Source organism: Amia ocellicauda, chromosome 11 (genome assembly GCF_036373705.1).
Source record: "Amia ocellicauda isolate fAmiCal2 chromosome 11, fAmiCal2.hap1, whole genome shotgun sequence".
Classification (NCBI taxonomy): domain Eukaryota; kingdom Metazoa; phylum Chordata; class Actinopteri; order Amiiformes; family Amiidae; genus Amia; species Amia ocellicauda.
This window is the reverse complement of record NC_089860.1, coordinates 25,208,312-25,226,087: the sequence shown is the minus strand read 5'-3', so window position 1 is coordinate 25,226,087 and position 17,776 is coordinate 25,208,312. Positions and strand designations below refer to the sequence as shown.

The window sequence follows — 17,776 nt, the reverse complement described above, 5'->3', positions numbered from 1 at the left end:
TCACCTGTTGTAACACACAGGTGTGCTCAGTTAGGCCTGTAAAGAGGCTAAGAGGAGAACTAGGGAGGAGAGGTTGAGAGGACAGGATCTACAACAGTGCTGGGTATAGAAATCCAAAGCTTGTAACTGTGCATAACAGTACACTACAACGGAGGTCTAGGTAAAGAGCTTTAGGCCAAAGGGACAAAAAAATATACACATATGTATAAATAGGCTGAGGGTCTATTGAGCATAGCGTTGGAACTGGCTGTGAAAGCAAACAGTACTGCAAGGACTATACCAGAATACATATACATATATACCTACATACACACACACCAAATTGTTACTGATTACAGTGAAAGTAACCAGTAGCTGTGCCAGGTGAGAGTTAAGGCTGGAATCTGTCAGCAGAAAGAATATGATAACACCCCAAAAATACCATTGCCTATTGCTTTAATTATTTTTTTTTAATAATGGACTAAAGTGCCTCCCAGTCTTGCGCCCTGTGTCTGCTGGGTAAGACTCCGGCAGTGCTGTAGTGGTGACGGAGGTGCTGGCATTTTGTGGACCAGGGTTTGCTTAGGAAATTATACATGGGTATACATAAGATCTTCCAGAATTAAGAGGGCATACACAAAGTTCCTTTAAATGTAAGTGGGCATATGGTGTATGCAGTCGACTACATCATTGGGCTCTGGCTCACCAGTATGTGTACCGTTTTTCCCAATTGTTAACACTAAAAGTAGAACTTGAGACACAATAACCAAAACCTGTAACTAATTTACCAGAACCACACACCAAATCTGAAATGCTACTGGCACATTTTCTACTTTCCATTCACATTACAATTCTATAACATGTTTGGCAAAACACAACACACAATTCTCTACATTTGGCACAACCTTCACAACTAAAATATCTTGTGTGCAAATGAAAAGCCACACTCTTCAACAAGCTAAGCTCAATTACCCACTGATCACATTCAATCTTCACATGTGCAATCTGTAACTGTGTAAGAGTTCACTTTGCAATCAGACCTTTAGTATGGATAAAAAGGCCACAGGTGAGCACTCCTGTGTCTGGAGAACAATGGAAACAAGTGTGGCAGAGAGGGGTAGTGGAAGTGGTAGAGGTAGGAGGAGGAGGAGAGGAATATTGGTCAACACACCATCATTGAGGTACCTGGCCAGTGTGGGGGAAATGTCACCATATGTGCATCTATGAGCCACAATGAAGTCCTCTACCACAATGCCACCCTTGTGCCATAAAACACTGCCCATCTCCTTCATTTCAAGATCACCCTATAGAACAATCTGTTTCAACCACAGCAGTGAGGGCCAGGTGATCCTGAGCAGCACATGTATGACAGCGTGAGTTTGGGACAGTGTGAGTTCCATGGGCTGCTCAGGTCCATAGCTGGTTCCATGACCATCCCAGGTTTACACTTCTCTATCTCCCACCCTGTTCCCCATTTCTCAATCCCACAGAGGAGCTTTTTTCAGCATGGTGGTGGAAGGTGTATGATCGCAAAGCCCATGAGCGTATGGCACTTCACCAGGCCATGGGGGAGGCCTGCGGAGGCATCCCACCAGATGTCTCTACATGAGATGCAGTTTCAGAAAACATTTGTTAACAATTGGGGAAAACTGTGTGTTCAGTGTCTGAGTGTCAGTGTGTATGTGCTCAGTGTGTGTGTGTTCAGATTGTGTGTATGTTCAGTGTGTGTGTGTGTTCAGTGTACTGTACACCTACTGGTTCTGACTCACTCTTCTAATCCCGATCGTGCTCAGTATAATCCTGGGAACACAGACTCATTAGCATAATCCTCATTAGCATAACGATGATAAAGCCAGTTCTTATTAACCAGCTAAACATGCCCATAGGCAGAATTACAGCTCTGTCAGCACTGAGCCCAGAGCAGATACACACATATACACATTCACACTCAGACAAACTGCATGTCTCAGGCTAGCACTGTGACATTGAGCTGCTGGGGGAGAGAGAGGGAGGTGTGTGTGTGTCAGTGAGTGAGTGTGTCTAGCAGTGTGTGTGTTTGTGTGAGTGTGTCTAGCAGTATGCGTGTGTTTGTGCGTGTCAGTGTGTGTCCCAGACAAATCCAGTCGCTAGCGTGCCGTTTCTATGGTAACAGAAAACAGTTCAAAATGGCTGTGCGGACTCCCTCTCAAAGAGAGAGAGAGGGAGAGAGAGATTCAATGTGTTTGTGTCTTTGCTGAACATCACTCAGTGTGTGTGTGTCTGAGTATTTGTGTGTCACAATGAGTGTGCTTGGGTATATGTGTGACACTGATTGCGTGTGTGTGTGTGTGTGTGTGTGAGAGAGAGAGAGAGAGTGTGTTAGAGGACTCTGTTCAGCCCTTCTAATTTTACATTTCAAAAATGTTGCTGCAAAATAAATACATAAATAGAAATAGAAAAGCATCATTCTCCGTTTGATGGAGCCCCAGTGGACTGCACTTCTATTACCCAGCAAAAGACATAATTACCACTCTGATACACAACTCAAGGGGAATTAAAGTTTCCACCGCAGAAACACACTAATGAAAGAGTGTGTGTGTCCTCCTCTCAGTCAATGGCTGCCTGCTTGAACTCACAACCTCTTAATATTACACGCACCCCCCCATCCCCACCCCCACCCTTCCCTGTGCTACCATGACAACTCCCTGGACTGGAGGCAGGAAGAAGGGCATTGTGTGTGAACAGGGTGGTAATAACAGAGCACAGAGACACACAGAAAAACACAGACACACACTCACACTCAGGTAAAATATCAGGCACATTTGATGCGCTTCTTTACAAAACCCATCAGGTCATTGTAGGATATTAATACAATATAAACACACAAATTACAAAAATGTCTCTCTCTATCCCCACCTGTTACTCCTCCACCCTCCCCCCTCCCTCTCCAGCTCTGAGAGGCTCTGTTTTGTCATATTGAACTGACAACTTCACTTCACAACCTCTCAGTTAGTCAGTGTGTCAGTCAGTCAGTCAGTGTGTGTGTGACGGACAGTGTGTGTCAGTATGCGCGAGTCCGTCTGTCCGTGTCGTACCTCTGGACGGTCTCCTCTGCTTCGTCTGCATGGCCAACGTGCCCACCACTGCGCCCATTCTGTTGCCGTGGAAACAGGGCCTGTACCTGCCCAGGTGTGTCAGTCCCGTCTCCCCTCAAGAGCTGCGTCACGGCTGCCCACACCGGTCACACCCTCTCTCTCTCCCTTACTCCCTCGCTCTGTCTCTCTAATTCCCCCCGTCTTTCTGTTTATGAATACAGATAGATGTATGTATGTATTCCTTGCTTGTCTCCTGTCTCTCGCTCCTCCTCTCTAATTCCCTCCCTCTCTGCTTCTTATCTCTCTAATTCCTTTCTTTCTCTTCAAACCCCCTTTCTGCCTACCCCTCTCTCTTTTTTCACACACACACACATATATATATATATATTGCTTAATGCTGTCTGTATTCATAAACCCAGTATTCCTCCCCGTCTTATCTCTCTCGGTCTTCTCTCTCGTCACGATGCTGCTGCTACCCTCCCTCTCCCCTCACTCCCCCCTTCCTCTACCCTCACTCCCCCTCTCGCTCTGTGTTGTTATTCAGCAGGGGTAGTGTTTGCTGTGCAGCCCACCCTCCCAGAGCAGCGCCTCTGACAGAGGGATCAGAAATGCCTGAGCAACAGAACAGTCTCTCACTCGCTATAGCTCACAACCTCTCTCTCTCCCTATCCCCCCCTCTTTCTGTCTTTTTCTGTCTCTCCCCTTTCTTTCTCTCTCTCTCCATCGGTCTGTTTTTCTCTCCCCCTCTTTCTGTCGTTTTCTATTTTTCGCTGCCTCCTTTCCTGTCTCCCTGTCTGTTCTCTCTCTCTCTCTCCCTCCCTCCCTTTGTTTCTCCCCCTCCTCTCTCGTTCTCTTATTCATACTCAATAAGTCAGAATCCCCCACAGCACACTAACCTGCCTCTCTGGTTGGAATTCTCCACTGTGGTGTGTCCCCCCCCCACCCCCTTCCTCTCACTCTCTCCCTCCCCATCTCTCTGTGTGTGTGTTAGTGTGTGTGTGATGTGAATGGATAACTAAACTTGTGCATATGTGCATATAACAGACACACACATATATATATATATACAGAATGCAAGGGGTGTACACATAGATATATTGATAATGTCTGTTTCTACATATCTTTCCATATATCTGTCTGTCTGGTTTTTCATATGTGGGAGGGGGCTGCACTCAGTCAGTCAGTCAGTCAGTCAGTCAGTCAATGTGTCAGTCCGTGTGTTAGTCAGTCACTCAGTCAGTCAGGCAGGTGAGAGAGAGAGGGGGGAAACAGAGAGAGACACAGGAACAAGGGATAAAGAGAGATGGAGAAGGGGTAGTGTGTGCTTACATTTACGTTCCTCCAGGTGTGAAGGAGCCCCCCCTTCTCAAACTCAAAAAGTAATATATTGCTTTTCTAAATTGTTGAAACATAGCTTCAGTTATACATCCCTCTCTACCTCTCTGTCTCTAGAAGACAGGGAATCGAGGTAGAAGGAGAGAGAGAATTAAAGGGAGGGAGAGAGGGAGATGGAGAGAAAAAGAGAAAAATGGAAAGAAAGGGGAGAGGAAGGAAGAGTGAAACACCACCGTCCGGCGATGACTCAAGACACACCTGTTCAGACTGTACCCATAATGCAGCAGCCTGATCTCCTGGGCGGCTCAGCACTCTGGCTCTTATGCACTTTATTAAACTCTGCTTCCTTATGCTCCTTCTTATGTATTGTTGGCACTTCTTTAGTTTTACTGCGACTTCTCCTATGCCCCCCCATACCCCTTACCTTAACACATACCTGGGACTTAACTGTATTATGTCTACACTTGTACTAGGGTGTGCGATTACTGTATTTTGTACTGGTTGTACTACTGCACTTTTGTAATACTTTAAAATGCTTCTTGTATAAAGTGTAAGTCACCCTGGATAAGGTTGTCTGCTAAGAAATACAGTTAGGTCCATAACGATTTGGACAGTGACACAATTGTCATCATTTTGGCTCTGTACGCCAGCACAATGAACTTGATGTGCTTTAAGTGTAGACTTTCATCTTTAATTTGAGGGTAGTTACATCCACATTGGGTCAACGGTGTAGGAATTACACCCATTTTTATAATCATGAATTAAATTGCGAGTTTCAATACTTGGTTGCAAGTCCTTTGCAGTCAATGACTGCCTGAAGTCTGGAACCCATAGACATCACCAGATGCTGGGTTTCTTCCCTGGTGATGCTCTGCCAGGCCTGTACTGCAGCTGTCTTTAGTTCCTGCTTGTTCTTGGGGAGTTTGGCCTTCAGTTTTGCCTTCAGCAAGTGAAATGCTGCTCAATTGGATTCAGGTCAGGTGATTGACTTGGCCATTGCAGAACATTCCACTTCTTCACCTTAGAAAAGTCTTGGGTTGCTTTTGCAGTATGCTTCGGCTCATCGTCCATCTGCACTGTGAAGCACCATCCAATGAGTTTTGAAGCATTTGGCTGAATCTGAGCAGATAATGTAGCCCTAAACACTACAGAATTCATCCTGCTGCTTTTGTCAGCAGTCACATCATCAGTAAATACAAGGGAACCAGTTCCCTTGGCAGCCATACATGCCCCTGCCATAACATGCTTCACAGATGAGGTGGTATGCTTCGGATCATGAGCAGTTCCTTCCCTTCTCTATTCTCTTCTCTTCCCATCATTCTGCTACAAGTTGATCTTTGTCTCATCTGTCCATTGGATGTTGTTCCAGAACTGTACAGGGTTCTTAAATGTTTTTTTTGGCAAACTCTAATCTGGTCTTCCCGTTTTCTGTTTACATCTTGTGGTAAACCCTCTGTATTTACTCTGGTGAAGTCTCCTCTTGATTGTTGATTTTGACACAGATATGCCTACCTCCTGGAGGGTGTTCTTGATCTGGCCAACTGTTGTGAAGCGTTTTTTCTTCACCAGGGAAATAATTCTTCTGTCATCCACCACAGTTGTTTTCCGTGGTATTCTGGGCCTTTTGGTGTTCCTGAGTTCACCAGTGCATTCTTTCTTTATAAGAATGTACCTAATAGTTGATTTGGCCACACCTAATGTTTTTGCTATCTCTCTGATTGGTCTGTTTTGATTTCTAAGGCAAAACTGAAGGCAAAACATCCCAAGAACAAGCAGGAACTAAAGACAGCTGCAGTACAGGCCTGGCAGAGCATCACCAGGGAAGAAACCCAGCATCTGGTGATGTCTATGGGCTCCAGACTTCAGGCAGGCATTGACTGCAAAGGATTTGCTACTAAGTATTGAAACTCACAATTTAATTCATGATTATGCTAGTTTGTCAAAATACTTTTGAGCCCATAAAATGGGGGGGGGGGGGGGGGCACATATAAAAAGGAGTGTAATTCCTACACTGTTCACCCAATTTGGATGTAACTCCCCTCAAATTAAAGATGAAAGTCTACACTTCAAGCACATCTTGATTGTTTCCTTTCTAATCCATTGTGGTGACATACAGAGCCAAAATGATGAAAATTGTGTCACTGTCCAAATATTTATGGACCTAACTGTATATCATAATAAAGAAAAGTCAGAGCGGGAGGAAGAGGGAGGGGGAGATGGAGCATTGTGGGGTGCTGTATGTAGCTGGAGGATGAGATTAGTTATATATAGAGAGGGAGGGAAGGAGGGAGGGAGAGAGGGGAGGAGGAATATATACAGTTATTATTATTTTATCAATCAATGTGATTGTTACTATTGATCTGCAGTGCTTCAAAGCATCAGCTTCTGACAGAATTGATTTTCAATTTGAGAGAGAGCGAGGAAGGGAGCAAATGAAGGAGAGAGAGAGAAAGAGAGAGAGCAGAGATACAGAGAGATATAGGAGAGAGATACAAAGATACAGCTAGGGAGAGAGAGAGAGAGAGATGAAGAGGGAAGGAGATACAGAGAGAGATACAGAGCGAGGGGTCGGCTTGATGTCTGTGTTATCATTAGTGGGTTTACAAGCACTCATTCTCAGAGTGCAGAGCCTTAGTTTACAGACCCAGTCCAGTTCAGCTCAGTCCAGTTCAGTACGCAGCCCAGTCCAGCCCACTATACAGGCCCAGTTCAGCTCAGTATACAGACTCAGTCCAGTCCAGTCCAGCCCAGGTCAGCTGCTGTTGATTTACAAGTCTCTGTCCATTTTATATTATAATTATTTGTGAAGGAGAAACCATTAGCACCCCTGTCCCTCACCAGTGCAGAAGGCTGTGAGCGTTATAACTGCCGAGGGAGTTAGAGAGGAGATCACTGACTTTTAAGCTTAAACAAACAAGTACATAAATAAAGACATGGTGGTGGGAATGTTTGCACTTTAGAGGATGTGCTGTGTTATATATCTGGGTTTTATTTACACAGAAAATGACAGTAACTGTGAACTATTCTGCACTCTGACTAACCGCTGTCATGGAAGTTTATGTTTGATTACATTAGCAGAGAACAACGCGTTTCCTTTTTCCCAATCGAGATGTGAGTGGAAAGTGTGTTAGCGTTTGAATAAAACCTGTGATATGCATCGAAACTCATGGAGCATGGAAGCAGCTTGGTTAGGTCGCGGCAGGGGGGTGGTGGTGCGTGGGACTGCTGTTGAGACACTGTGCCAGCAGGGGCACGCTCACTGGGTTGTTTTGCTAATTCACACAAGGTTGACTGTCACAGTTTGGAATGTAATTTCTCTCGTTCTGTTTTTCCAATACAGTTTTTTGATATTTTTTCAGTTGTATAACTCCTAGATTGACTACAGCAACAAAGCTAACCCCACATTAATATTATTGTTGTTGTTGTTGTTGTTGTTGTCTGGTTGTGGTTGTGTTGTGTGGAGTGGTGCAGAGCAGTGTGGACACCGACAGCCTGGCAGCACTGGCAGGAGGGACAAACACAGTGATCAGGAACAGACGGAGAGAGAGAGAGAGAGAGGAGGGGGAGAGAGGAGGGGGACAGTGAGGGAGGAAAGAAGAGAAGAGGGAAAGGGAAGAGGGGGTTGTGGGGGAAGATCGAGACCGAAGAGAAGGATGCACGGATCATTGCAGAGCTGACCTTCCTCTCCCTGCTCCTCTCCCTCCCTCTTCCTCTTTTCTGCCCTCCTCTCTTCCTGTTTCATTCCCCCTTCTTTCTCTCCCCCATTTCTCTCTCTCTCCCTCCTCCGCTCTGCAGTTACAAGATCTTGTTAAGCATAGCGACTAAGCTGGCATGATGCACAATAAACACACACACACACACAGTAGACACGCTCATACAATCAATAAACACACACACACACACACACACACACACACAGTAAACATACTCACACAGTAAACACGCTCACATAATGTGAGACTTGAGAGCTATGTAAACATAAGCTCACACATCCAATACACACACACACTCACACACACAACAAAAACAGGCTCACTCACTCAATAATACTGAATATATTGAATACACCTGTGTGTGGAATGTGTGTGTCTGTGTGTAGGTGTGTGTGTGTGTGTGTCTGTGTTTCTGTGTGTAGGTGTGTGTGTGTGTGTGTGTCTGTGTGGAATGTGTGTGGAATGTGTGTGTCTGTGTGTAGGTGTGTGTGTGTGTGTGTGTCTGTGTGTCTGTGTGTAGGTGTGTGTGTGTGTGTGTCTGTGTTTCTGTGTTTCTGTGTGTGTGTGTCTCTGTGTTTCTGTGTGTAGGTGTGTGTGTGTCTCTGTGTTTCTGTGTGTATGGGTGTGCGTGTGTGTCTCTGTGTTTCTGTGTGTAGGGGTGTTTGTGTAGGCATTTGTGTACGTTGGGGGGTGTCAGTACTGACTGATGATTTCAGGCAAAAACAGTGTGTCCTGAGGAGAATTTACACAGCACAGACTCCCTCCTCCTTAGACTCCTCTCCTCTCCTCTTCCCTCGCCTCCTGTCCTCTTTCCTCTCTTGCTCTTTCTCATTCTCTGATCAAACTCTGCACCCTCCTGCTATCACTTCCCTCCCCCTTCTTCTCCTTTCCTCTCCCTGTCTTTCCCTCTCTTTCTTGTGTTCACATGCTATCCTTGCCTTGAAAATTATTTACAAACAAGAATTGCCACACACACAAACAATCACTCTTACGCACACACACACACACACACACACACACACACACAATCACACCCCCTGATAAATAAATAAATAAATAAAGCCACGCGCACTGCAGCCTGGCATTCCCCCCTCTCTCTCGCGCGCACGCATCCCTCGCTCACAGCTGTGTTTCTCCTCTTCCTTCCTGCCTCGCTGAGCTCAGTATCAGTGTAAGGATCCTCCTCAGGATACTCAGAGACCTGTAAGCACGAGCAGAGCAGATCTCAGGGGGAGCAAACAGGCTTAGGGACCGAGATGCTGTACAGCAGGCAGCACAAAGCACAGCACCCCGCCTCCCCAGCGCTCGCTCACCCGCTCTCCTCTCCAGCTCTCAATCTCTCTCTCTTTTCAGCTCTCTCTCCAGCTCTCACTCTCTTGCTCCCTATAATGTTTCTCTCTCCATTCAATTCAAGGTGCTCTATTGGCATACTATGTATAATGAATTGTCAAAGCCTTACAAAAGGAGATCAAATGATCAATAGAAACAATCACAATAATGTGGGGATGCAAACATACACATACACAAGAATATATAATAAATATGTCCCTGTAATTACAGTAACAATCATAAACAGAACAGTAGAAAAATATTAGAAAAAAATGTATTTCAATTGTATTTTTGGAAATCTCTCTCCAGCCGTGACCCTATGGACGGAGCACACTGGGCCCCTCAGTCTGTGGCAGGCAGCTCTATACTAAGCTGTTAGAGGGTCTGTGTGTCCCTCGCCCAGCAGGATGGCCAGTTTTTCTGGCTCTGTCACTTGTGTGAAGCGCAGGGGGGTACCTGCTGATTTGGTCAATGCATGTTTCCCTGGTCAGGGAGTATTCTGTCATCTCTGTGTCCCATTTCTATGGACAGGCTGTGGTCACTGAGCCTCTCTCTCTCCTTCACCCCATCTCTCTCTCTCCTTTTCTCCAGCTCATTCTGAGAGGAATGGGGGAGAGTGAAAGGGGAGGAGAGATGGAAACAGGAAGGAGAGGAGGAGAGCCCATCTGTGCAGCTGTCAGTGTGAGTGACACTGCCACGGGTGTCCACAGCCCTCTCTCTGTGTGTCTGCCTGTCTCTCCTTCTCTCTCCCTGTCTCTTCCTCTGTTTCCTCTCTCAATTCATTTCAATTCAGTGTGCTTTATTGGCATGACAATATACTGGTATTGCCAAAGCATGACAGAAATGATAACAAACAATATTTCAATAATTAACTAAATCTGTGATACAGAAAATATACACTGATCAGCCATAACATTATGACCACCTGCCTAATATTGTGTAGGTCCCCCTTTTGCCACCAAAACAGCCCTGACCGTCGAGGCATGCACTCCACTAGACCTCTGAAGGTGTGCTGTGGTATCTGGCACCAAGACGTTAGCAGCAGATCCTTTAAGTCCTGTAAGTTGCGAGGTGGGGCCTCCATGGATCGGACTTGTTTGTCCAGCACATCCCACAGATGCTCGATTGGATTGAGATCTGGGGAATTTGGAGGCCACCTTGAACTCGTGATTCATCGGACCAGGACACCTTCTTCCATTGCTCCGTGGTCTAGTTCTGATGCTCACGTGCCCCTTGTAGGCGCTTTCGGCAGTGGACAGGGGTCAGCATGGGCACCCTGACTGGTCTGCGGCTACGCAGCCCCATACGCAACAAACTGCGATGCACTGTGTGTTCTGACACCTTTCTATCAGAACCAGCATTAACTTTTTCAGCAATTTGAGCTACAGTAGCTTGTCTGTTGGATCGGACCACACGGGCCAGGCTTCGCTCCCCACGTGCATCAATAAGCCTTGGCCGCCCATGACCCTGTCGCCGGTTCAGCGCTTTTCCTTCCTTGGACCACTTTTGATAGGTACTGACCACTGCAGACCGGGAACACCTTACAAGAGCTGCAGTTTTGGAGATGCTCTGACCCAGTCGTCTAGCCATCACAATTTGGCCCTTGTCAAAGTCGCTCAGATCCTTACGCTTGCCCATTTTTCCTGCTTCTAACACATCAACTTTGAGGACAAAATGTTCACTTGCTGCCTAATGTATCCCACCCACTGACAGGTGCCATGATAACAAGATTATCAGTGTTATTCACTTCACCTGTCAGTGGTCATAATATTATGGCTGATCGGTGTATATATATATATATATATATATATATATATATATATATACCCCACCCTCATACAACCCAAATATAAACAGAACAGCCCTCCCTCGCTCTAGCAGGCATGGTGTCTATACACTGTCCCTCAGGCTGTGACAGGCGGACACATATTGGGCAGCCAGTGGAGCTATGTGTCCCTCTATCTCTCTACTGTACTGTACTGTACTACACCACACTGTACTGTACTGTATTACACCACACTTTATTGTACTTTATTATATCATACTGTAGTACAGTACATTGTACTGTATTACACCACACTGTAGTACAACACACTGTACTGTATTACATCACACTGCACTGTACTGTAGTTTAACACTGTACTGTATTGTAGTGTATTACACCAAACTGTACTGTATTACACAACACTGTAGTGTATCACACTGTTCTGTACTGTATTGTACTGTATTACACCATACTGTAAAATTGTTCTTCCCTGTACTGGTTAATACTGTAGTCCTTGCTAATCAATACAGAACAACACGCACACTCACTCAGTCGCTCATACGCACATTCACACACACACACACACACACACATTCACTCACAAACTTTTTCCCTCTCCACACTTACACTCATTCACACACTCAATTCAATTCAACAAAGCTTTACTGGCATGACTAATTGACATCAGTGTTGCCAACACATTGACAGACATGTCCAGTGCTCAGGAATGGGCGATAAACACAGGAATTACTCTCAGTCTCTCTATCCCTCCTTCTCTCTCTCTCTCTCTCTCTCTCTCTCTCTCTCTCTCTCTCTCTCTCTCTCACACACACACTCTCACACACACACTCCCCCATTCAGTGCATTATAGTAAAGGGCTCCTACCTTTGTGATAGCCCACTTGCTTGGTCTGCAAGGAGAACGTTCCCATTACAATTCCCATCTCCACACTCTGTCTGTCTGTCTTTTTGTCTTAGTGTATCTGTCTGCCTGTCAGTCTCTGAGTACGTCTACGTCTGCGTGTGAGAGTGTGTGTGAGTTTGTCTCTCTGTGTTGTGTATGTCTGTGTGCTGTGTGTGTCTGTGTGTTTGTTGTATTTTGTGTATGTGTATTTTGTGTGTGTGTCTCTGTGTGCGTGTTGTGTGTGTGTGTCTCTCTCTCTGTGCGTGTGTGTTGTGTGTGCTGTGTTACACAGCTCAGAGTAATCTCAGATGCTGTTTGTCTCTGTAATGCAATGCTTCTCTATCCCTCTCTCTCTCTTTCTCTCTCACTGAGCCTGACTTCTGCTCTCTCCTCTTTCTCTCCCTCCCTCTCTCTTTCTCTCTCTCTTCATCTGAGTCAGTCTTCTTTCTGCGCTCTCTCTTTCCCTCCCTCTCTCTCTCTCTCTCTCTCTCTCTCTCTCTCTCTCTCGTGGGTAGTGTGTTCGCTACGAGGAGAGAGACTGGAAAGCACTGCCTGAGACAGACACATACGCACACAGATAGAGAGAGAAGGAGGGAGAGAGAGAGGGGAGAGGCGGAGGCTCAGTCCAGTCTTCAGTGCAGTGTGCTGCAGACTCTCCCTCTCCCTCACTTTCTTTCTCTGTCTCCTTCCCTTTCACTCACCCTCCTCTATCTCTATCTCCACCCCCTCTGTTTCTCTCCCTCCCTCTAATTTTCCCTTATCTTTCTATCCCAATTTTCCACTCTCTTCCCACATATTTTACTCCTTCCACTCTTTCCCTCCATTTTCATTAATTCCTTCCCCCATCTCTCCCTCGCCTTCTCTCTCCCGCTCCCTCCCTCCCTCTCTCTCTCCCTCTCTCCCAGCTAGCTGAATTATTTACCTCAGTCACGGTGCTAACAGCTGATGCATGAACTCCTCTCTGAGGGATGCACTGCGCTGCCGTGGTTACAGGCGTCAGACACATTAATAAATGATAACAATCAGAATTGGAATAATAATATTAATATTTACTAATCCTAGAGAAAGTCCGGCAAACGCTCTCTTCTCCACAAGCCACCTTCTTGTTCAAATTCAACTGACCATCTGACACACTGACTGACTGACTGCGTGACTGACTCCCCTCTCCTCTCAGAGGGCCTGAGACACATCAGTATCCCTGCTGTTCTATACTGTCTCTGCAGGACCAGGGCTGGAGACCCTGCTGTACTGTACTGTAGCTCTCAGTTACTTAATTGCATCTTTAATTGGTCTCATTAATTTCATTTTAATCTGTTTTTGTCTCCAGCCTGCTGTCAGCTAGGTGTTACTGGAAACCTGCAACCTCCAGGAAGAACAGCTCCAAGAAGATCTTAATCACCTTGGATCAATTAAAGATCAGCAGTAATGAGGGGGCGGGGCTGGGAAACAGCAGCAATAGGGCAGAGTCTACAGGAGCTGTAGATCTGTGAGGGATGGGGAGGGGCACTGCTACATATGCAGAGAGGAGAGGACGAGAGATGGATGGAGGGAGGGAGGGAGGAGAGAGAGAGTGAGAGAGTGAGAGAGGGGGAGAGGGAGGGAGAGAGGAAGGGGAGAGGGAAGGAGAAAGGAAAGGGAAAGAGAAGGAGGGAGAGAGGAGAGGGAGAAGGAAGGAGAGGGTCAGTGAGGTGATGGGAGTCTTATTCACTCTCACCCTCCCTCTCTCGTCTTCCCCAGGTCTCTGTCCTCTGGCCCTCAGGACTAACAAGGTGATAATAAGGAGGGCTCGCTAATTACCGCTGGAAAACCAGTGATTGCCCATTCATCACTGGACTGATAATGTCATCACACAGACACATACTCTGACACAGATTATCTGTCAACACACAGATTCACCACACAGCCTGTGGGGTAACACTGCCCTCTGGTGGTGGTTAGTGGGACGCCCAGTATTACAATAAGACACCTTTACCTTTATTTCTCATTCCCTTCCTCTGTTCATCCTCTAGCTAATTTTCTATTTCTCTTTTCCACCATCCATTCATCTTTCCCTCTCTCTCTGTTTACAGTGGTAGCCCTGAATGCATTCAGACACACTGACTTCAGCCAGTCTGCAGTACCCCACTGTTCCCACAAGGGAGCAACATTGTTCTGCTTTTCAGTCAGTGTGTGAGTGTTTGTGTGTGTTTGCGTGTGTGTGTTAGTGTGATTCTGTGCATGTGTGTGAGCTGAGTGTGTGATTGAGTGTGTGCATTTGTTTTTTGGCTGTTTTTACCCCCCTCAGCTCCTCATCACTCAGGAATATTGATCTTTAATTGAACTGCTTTTGTAATTACACCAGGGGAGTCACTTACAACAGTTGGGGGAAGAGTGGAGAAGGGGGGGAGGTTGTTAAGGGCATAATTAGGGAATATGCCAAATTTAAACTCACGATTGCCAAGTTTTCAAATGTTTAGTTTTTTTTTTTAATTATCTGATCATGCAATTGTATCCAAATCTTCAGCTCATGCACGGACAGCAGCCCGTGAGCCGCACACCTGAATAACCCCAGAGTGTGTGTGTTCAGCAGACGCAGCGCTGCAGGGCAGACGGCAGAGCGCTGACCCATAGCCACTGTGTTACAGCAGGAGGTCCTGCCTCGCTCTCGGCCCCGACAGCAGCCTGAGCCCCAGCCAGCGCCACAGTGTCAAGCTAGGCCCCTACAGAGCCACACCTCAGCCAGCCACTCAGGGGAAATACAGCCCTGACCCACACCTAACCCTCATTTCACACCACTTCCTTGCTCTACTGGAGCTCTCCAGGACCAGGGCTGGAGACCCCTGCTGTAGTGTAATGTAGTCAGTCAGTCAGTCAGTGTATCTGTGTGTGCTTGTCTCCTGTACAAAGTCAGCGTGTGAAGGTGTGAATGTGTGTGTCTGTTAGTAAGAGAGAGAGCTCCCCACTGCTCCTGTGTGGCAGGGAGGAGTGGGGCCCAGCAACCTGCCCTGACCACAGCCAGGGGACAGGAGCCCAGCTGAGGGCCTGGACCAAGAGCTCTGCACACACCTGCTCCAGCTGCACAGACTGAACTGGACCGTTCCCGCTGCTGCTCACTTTGCACAAGAGAGCCCTGTAGTCCTGGGCCTGCCTCATACACAGCAGCCCAGATTTACACTGACACACAACTCTGCAGAGCCAAGAGACAGCGCCCCCAGCACCCTGGCACAGCGGCTCAGTGGCCAGAGCCACAGCCGCCTGAGCGCACAGACCCCGATATCACCCCGGTCACCTGGGAAATCTGAATGCGTCAGGAAATGGCACAAAGACACTCTACAGCCACACAAGCTGGAGCCCCACTGCTGCCTGCAGAGGGACTACAGCCCAGTTCTGAACCACACAGTAAAGGAGCCCAAACACAGACAGATAATGAGCGGTACAGACCATCATCGCCACAGCCTGGGGACAGAGACAGACCGGCACTGGCAGAAGAGGAAGCCCAGAGTGTGTGGGCTGTGCGAGAAGGGGGAAGTGGAGGACGAGGCATCATCAGGAACGCCCACTCTCACAGACTCGCAGGCCTGATCCCTGTACGCAGTCCCTGGACCTGTGTGTCACGGCTCTGGCAACACTGATGTAACTCAGTCATGACAATAAAGCTTTTTATAATTGAATTGAATTTGACTGGAATGGCTCCAGCCCTCCTCAGCAGCACAGTACAGTAGTGGCTTAGGGGCTCAGGCATAGAAATCAGGTGTGAAACGGAAGAGAAAAAACAAACATCCAGCTTATGAAACTGACACACAGACAGAGTGGGGGAGTGTGTGTGTGCGTGTGTGTGAGTGTGTGTATCACTCAGAGGTGTTCCTGCTCTCCACTGATTCCAACTTTCTCAATCTCTCCTGCGACTGATTGCCCAGCAAAGAAAAATCAATTAATCAATCAATACACTCTATGCCACCCCCCCCTCAAAACACAGGTCACCACACCAGCCCCCACTCTCTTCTAGTTCAAACAGTGCCACCAAACCACAAAGAGACCGACCCCCTGGAAAAGTGAGACTGCAGCCCCGCTTTGAACCTCAACCCCCCCAAGCCAGCTCTTACCTTTGTGGAAGCTCCCAGTGATGAGCCGCTGGGCAGTCTGTAGGAATTTGACCAATCCCAGTTTGCAGCGCTTGGCACAGCCTGTCATTGTGTGGGAGTGGGGGGGTGTACTAGGGTGCAGGGCGAGGAGGTGGGCGAGAGGCAGGCAGGAGAGGGGCAGGAGCGGAGGGGGCGTGTGCCCGGAGTATTTCCACCTGGCGTTCCTTCGATTCGTCTTCTCCGTTCTTTCTTCACAGAAAATGAAAATCAAAGATAAATAAATAAAAACATCCCTCCGCTCGTTTCTCTTCCTGTGGCGGAGTCCTCCCTCCCTCTTCACTCTGTCCTCTCTGCGTCTCTCACTCTGCGGGGCGGTCTGACTGGGACGACCAGGCTGATGGAACAGAGGCACACGCCACAGACAAAACAGAGAAAAAAAAGGATGGAGGGATGGATAGTAGTTTGAAGTTCCTCAGCAAGCAAATGGCAAAGAAACTAAGAACACAGAGAGAGGCAGACACACAATCAGTCAGACAGGTACACACAGACAGACGCAGGCAGGCAGGCAGGCAGGCAGGCAGGAGGACCCAGGTGCAGCAGAAAGAGAGAGGGAAGCATCAGGGAAAGTTCCCTGTGTGCGAGGAGCTGTCCGAGCCTCTCTCTCCCTCTGTGAGTGTCCGATCCTTCTCTCTCTCTCTCTCTCTCTCTCCTTGAGTGTCCGATCTTTCCCTCTCTCCCTCTCTCTCTCTCTCGCTCCCTCCGTGTGTGTCCGATCTCACTCTCTCTCTTCTGGCTGTATTCCTGCTCTCAGGACTAAGCTCGTGTGGAGGGCTCCCTCCAGAGCGCTGTACCGCTCCACTCTCTCTCTCTCTCTCTCTCTCTCTTTTCACTTGCTTGTGCTCTCTCACGCATACACACACTCCTTCCCTCCCTCCCTCTCACACACTAGCTGCCAGGTTGGGCTACAACTCACAGTAACCATCTCCACTCCCTCCCTCTCTCAATCCCTCCCTCTCAGAGTCTCCCCAGCTCCTCTTCTGTCCCAGTGGAGACTTAGACCCTGTCTGCTGAAAACCACAAAAATAATTGAATTAATGAAACAAAATTAAATGAAATCTGCAGTGAAATAGACTTCTCGTTAAAATCTCTCTCTCTTTTCTCCCCCCACCTCTCTCTAATAAGTAAACAAATGAAATAGTGAGTTGCATCTTGTCATCAAACTGCAGTGAATCAGGAAAACATGAGAAAACCCACACAGTGTATCAGTCAGTGTATGTGTCAGTCAGTCAGTGTATCAGTCGGTCAGTCAGTCAGTCAGTCAGTTGGTCAGACAGTCAGTCGGTCAGACAGTCAGTCGGTCAGACAGTCAGTCGGTCAGACAGTCAGTCGGTCAGACAGTCAGTCGGTCAGACAGTCGGTCAGTCAGTCAGTCAATCAGTCTATCAGTCAGTCAGTTGGTCAGTCAGTGTGTCAGTCAGTCTGTGTTTCTCCAAATAATCTCAACATACTAAAGCCAATACAACACGCTCACAACAACAATAGCAACACTGTAGTGAAGGATCAGAGGCTCAGTTAACAGACTCGAAGGAGGAGGAGTGGAGAGGTGTAGATAACATC

At 47.3% G+C, this 17,776-nt stretch overlaps 1 protein-coding gene across 3 annotated transcripts in view; it reads right to left on the bottom strand.

The window, feature by feature from the left end:
- Positions 1-17,030, bottom strand: part of LOC136763259 (Kv channel-interacting protein 1) — a 32,491-nt gene extending 15,461 nt beyond the window's left edge. The window contains exon 1 of one of the 3 annotated variants that reach the window (XM_066717122.1): positions 16,181-17,030. In XM_066717122.1, coding sequence (XP_066573219.1) covers positions 16,181-16,268 — 88 coding nt within the window. In that variant the 5' untranslated portion in view covers positions 16,269-17,030. Of the gene's footprint in view, positions 1-3,053; positions 3,492-12,080; positions 12,747-16,180 lie in introns of those variants that run through there. The other 2 variants (XM_066717123.1, XM_066717124.1) reach the window with 2 other exon arrangements.
- Positions 17,031-17,776: the final 746 nt, after the last annotated feature.